This window comes from Antrostomus carolinensis, unplaced genomic scaffold (assembly GCF_000700745.2).
Source record: "Antrostomus carolinensis isolate BGI_N321 unplaced genomic scaffold, ASM70074v2 scaffold22580, whole genome shotgun sequence".
Classification (NCBI taxonomy): Eukaryota; Metazoa; Chordata; class Aves; order Caprimulgiformes; family Caprimulgidae; genus Antrostomus; species Antrostomus carolinensis.
The window spans coordinates 1-4,148 of record NW_010289488.1 but is presented as its reverse complement, the minus strand read 5'-3'; the positions used below and the strand labels follow the sequence as shown (position 1 = coordinate 4,148).

The following is a 4,148-nucleotide window of genomic DNA, read 5'->3' as shown; positions in this document are numbered from 1 at the left end:
CTGCACAGGAGAGTGCCCAGGTGGGTTTGAACATCTCCAGAGATGGAGACTCCACACCCTCTCTGGGCAGCCTGTCCCAGGGCTCCGGCACCCTCACAGGAAAGAAGTTTCTCCTTCAGTTTGTCTGGAACTTCTGGTGTTCCAGTTTGTGCCCATTGCCCCTTGTCCTGTCACTGGGCACCACTGAGAAGAGTCTGGCCCCAGGCTCTCTGGGAACACTGTGCTTTCGGTACCACAGGCTCGGAAATGAGGACAAGCTCCAAGAAAAAAAAAAATAAATGTTGAAGGCAGCCCTGGGAGTGGTGTGCTGGGAGGAGAATTAATACTGAAAAGCTCAAGTGGAAGAGGCAGAGGTGTAAGTGTCGCCCTTACCATGGTTTTGTCCAGCCAAGTCATTTTTTCCTGGAGCTCTGGAGATTTAATGTTGGGGTAAGGCATTCCCACCATAACCACACACCTGCAAGGGAAGGAGGACTGCATCATCCTTAATGGCTCATCCTAGAGCACTTTGCCAACAGATTGAGAAATTACTGGTCGCAGCACCCCTGAAAAACAGCCAGCCCTGAAAACCAAAGGCAGCAATAAAGCAGAGCAGTCTGACAAGAACAGAACCCCAGCACTGTCTAGACTGGAGAAGAGCTCTAAGATCATCGAGTCCAACCATGAACCCAACACTGACCAGTCCCCGACTAACCCATGTCCCTCAGCACTGTGTCTACACCACTCTGAAATCCCTCCAGGGATGGGGACTCCACCACTGCCCTGGGCAACCCCTTCCAATGCCTCAGAACCCTTGCAGCAAAGAAATTCTTCCTCACATCCCATCTCAACTGCCCTGGCCACAACTGGAGCCCATTTCCTCTCGTCCTACCCTATTCCATTCTGAACAGAAAGCTGCAGGAGGATTTGTGGTGCCAGAACAAGGGATTATCCAGCACAGCCAGCCCAACTGCATCACTTCCATGGGAAGTACTCTGGGCCAGCAGGTTTTACACCACACAGCAGACTTAGTCCCACTGGTTTAAGCACCAGCCCAAGCCTTGTGCTCCTCAGGATCCTCTATCCATGCAAGTACTGACGTGTCCACCCTGCTTGGAGTCTCCACAGCGCAAGCCCTGTGCTCACTGTCACAGAAGCAGCCACCTTACCTTCCCAGCTCGTCGGAGAAGTTGATCCCTTCGCTCATTTTGCCTCCAACCACAGAAAGCAGCAGGGCCCCTGTCATCTGTCCTCCTGCCTGGCTGCAGCGCTGCAGGAAAAGGACCAGCAACTTAAAACCAGAGCCGGGAAGATTTCTGTGCTTCAGAAACACTCCCACCCCTGGGCTAGAGCTCTCTTTCCTTGTTAAAAGCTGCAGTGACCCTCGAGCAGCGCTCCCGTTCGCAGCTGGGACACCGCACTCCCAACAGCTCAGCTCAGCTCAGCTCACCTTGATGCACTTGGCGTATTCCACTAGCACCTGCTCCACCTGGTTGGCTTTCTTGGGCTCCTGAAAGATCTGTCACAGGCAGCACATCAGTCACAGCGACAGGAAGCAAAGAGTTTAAAGAAAGCAAATCATTTTACTCCCGTACCGTTAAACAGCACGTGGAACTAAAATCAGGGAAGGGCAAATTGCCCGGAAAACCAATTTAAGCATCACTTTTCCTCTCCACCCTGGAAACGCGCTGTGTGCTCACTGCAGCGCTTTTCAACGGGGCTCTGGAGGCAGCAGCAGCTGCTCCTGCCCCTCCAACATTCCCTGTCAGATTTGTCTGATTCTTCAAGAACTTCCAATTCATCTGAGAGTGGAAAGGCAGGAAAGCAACGTGGACCTTTTCCACCCACGAATAAAGACCAGCAGGGTGAGGAGGTCCTCCAGCTGCAAGATCTTCAAGGACAGTGACAGGACCAATCAATTCAAATCACCAATTAATTCCGAGTAATAGCTTCCCCTGTCCAGTGATTAAATTAATTTTCTATGAGAAGTACACATAAAGTATTATTTCTTTGTGTTATTCTAGCATTCCTAATTAGTTACTGAAAGCCCCTGCAGATAATTAAGCTGCATTTTGACAGATGCTGCACCTTGGCCTAAATCACCAGTTGTTTTCCCAGTAAACAAGAGGTGCAACATCTGTCTTCTCTGTGACAATAAAAAAACCTACAGGATGGGTTTCCTCTTGGTTAGAAAGAAATTTGACCAGCCAGAATCAGTCTTTCAGTAGAAAAATAACAAATACAAAGCCAAAACTACTCAACTTATGAAACAGTAACTATTTAAACTGATTTAAATTCATTTTCCCTGCGGAATTTGTCTATGATCTCAGTGTGATCTCACTACAGCCACCTCAGGGAAGACTTTCACCTTCCTCTGCTCTGATACGATCTCGTGTGTGGGCAGCCGACAGTCACGCTGGCTGCTCTCGTACCAAATCGCTTTGCTAACGCGTGTCCGATTTGCCGGAGACTGCAAAGGCCAAAGAAGAACAAATCAGAGCTGAAGGGCAAAGCAAGCTGCCTGATGGTGGCACAAAGCCCCTTTCCTTCCAGTTCTCTCCCCTGTTCCCTAGGAGTGGGGGAGTGAGAGAGCAGACTGGGTCTGGCTGCAGCCAGAGGAGTGGAACCAGCACACACTGTGAAGATTTCCCATTTGCAGTGATCTCATCACTCCTTCAACAGGAGTCACCACTCTGGAGTCTGACAGTTCTCATCTCTGCATTTCTACCAGGAAAACACCAGCACTTCTCCTGTGAACTGCAGTCTGGTCCCACTCTGCCTGGCCCTGAGTTCTGCTGCTCCGTGTTCACAGGACACAAAGCTGAGCCTGGGAAGAACAAATTCTTTGCAAGAGCTCAACCTGAACAGCCCCCCAGGCGCAGGAGAAGCAGCTCGCTGGTTATGGAAAAGCCAGGACTGTCTCGCCCCATGGCCACTACACAGACTGTTCACTTAAAGAATCTAGAGCTGCATTTAATCTAATTTAGATCCCAGCTCAGTGATCAGCCACCCGGGAAGTCTCGTTTATTCATTACTGGGGGGATTGGCGAGATAAACATCCGCTCTGCTCTGCTGTGCAGGGGATGAGAACAACCCAGCGAGAGAGGCCTGTAATGCACAGATAATTGTTTGATTTTTGAAACTTCCATTTAAAGTACCAGCTGCAGAATCACCTTCTTCTTCGTTGCCAGGCGAGCGAGCAGCCCCGTCTTCTCCCAGTGTGCATACACCTGCTTCTCGTATTCGTAGGAGGGGAAGAAGCACACCACACCCCCCGGGACCACGTTGCACAGGTTGGAAAGGATTCGACCCGTCTCATCCATCTGCAAGACAGACAAGAGCATCTTGAAGCTGACAGGAACTCCAGCTAATGCCAGTGCCATTGCTCACCACCCGCCGACCAAGCCCGGCCCGTTCCCAGATCACGATCCCGCAGGAGCCACAATCCCGACCCGAAACCGCAATCCCGGGAGAGCCAGAGCCCGAGCCAAAGCCAGAGAGAGCAAGAGAGGAAGAGCCCCTCATGGATCTCCTGCCCATGGGGGACAGGAGATGGAACAGCCCCTTGGCAGAGCCCAATGCCCATGGAGCTGATCCACTGCAATATTCCTCACCCCCTGAGATCTTCAAAGCACAGTCAGAAATCTCTCCTGATGCCCAGGACACAAATGCAGGAGCTCAGTACAGCCACACAGGAGTTGAGAGTGTTCCTCCTCTCCAAACCTACCTCTAAAACCCCCAATACACCGATTTTCATTCCTAATTCCTGCACAACACACCTGCCCCAAATCCGATGGATTTCCTTTGCCACCAGCCCACACTGTCCTATGGAAAACAAGCACGTGAAGCAAAAAAAGAGATACCAAGGACAGGGACAAAGGGAAAACTGACCATCTGGGGCAGGTCTCTGGTCTGGTAGGTGAATTCCAGCTGCTGGCTGGAAGGACCACTACAGAGGATTATGGGCAGAATGTTTTCTGGAGGAATCACGTGTCCTGGAGAGAAAAAAAAACCAAGTAGAGAGGGTTCACATCACTGCTGTAGGCACAAACCCACCGGCTGAAGAGCTTTACCTGTGTGCAGTGACAGGCATGTGGTTGCCTGGCTAAGCCAAAGTGCCCAAGTCACTCTGACGTGGCCACAACAGCCCCCGGCAGCGCGACAGGCTT

At 51.2% G+C, this 4,148-nt stretch overlaps 1 protein-coding gene across 1 annotated transcript in view; it reads right to left on the bottom strand.

The window, feature by feature from the left end:
- Positions 1-3,974, bottom strand: part of LOC104527059 (ATP-dependent DNA helicase DDX11-like) — a gene marked incomplete at its 5' end in the record, with an annotated part of 5,031 nt that extends 1,057 nt beyond the window's left edge. The window contains 5 exons of the mRNA XM_029085658.1: positions 373-457; positions 1,149-1,249; positions 1,430-1,498; positions 3,153-3,302; positions 3,871-3,974. Of these exons, the coding sequence (XP_028941491.1) occupies positions 373-457; positions 1,149-1,249; positions 1,430-1,498; positions 3,153-3,302; positions 3,871-3,974 (509 nt within the window). The remainder of the gene's footprint in view (positions 1-372; positions 458-1,148; positions 1,250-1,429; positions 1,499-3,152; positions 3,303-3,870) is intronic.
- Positions 3,975-4,148: the final 174 nt, after the last annotated feature.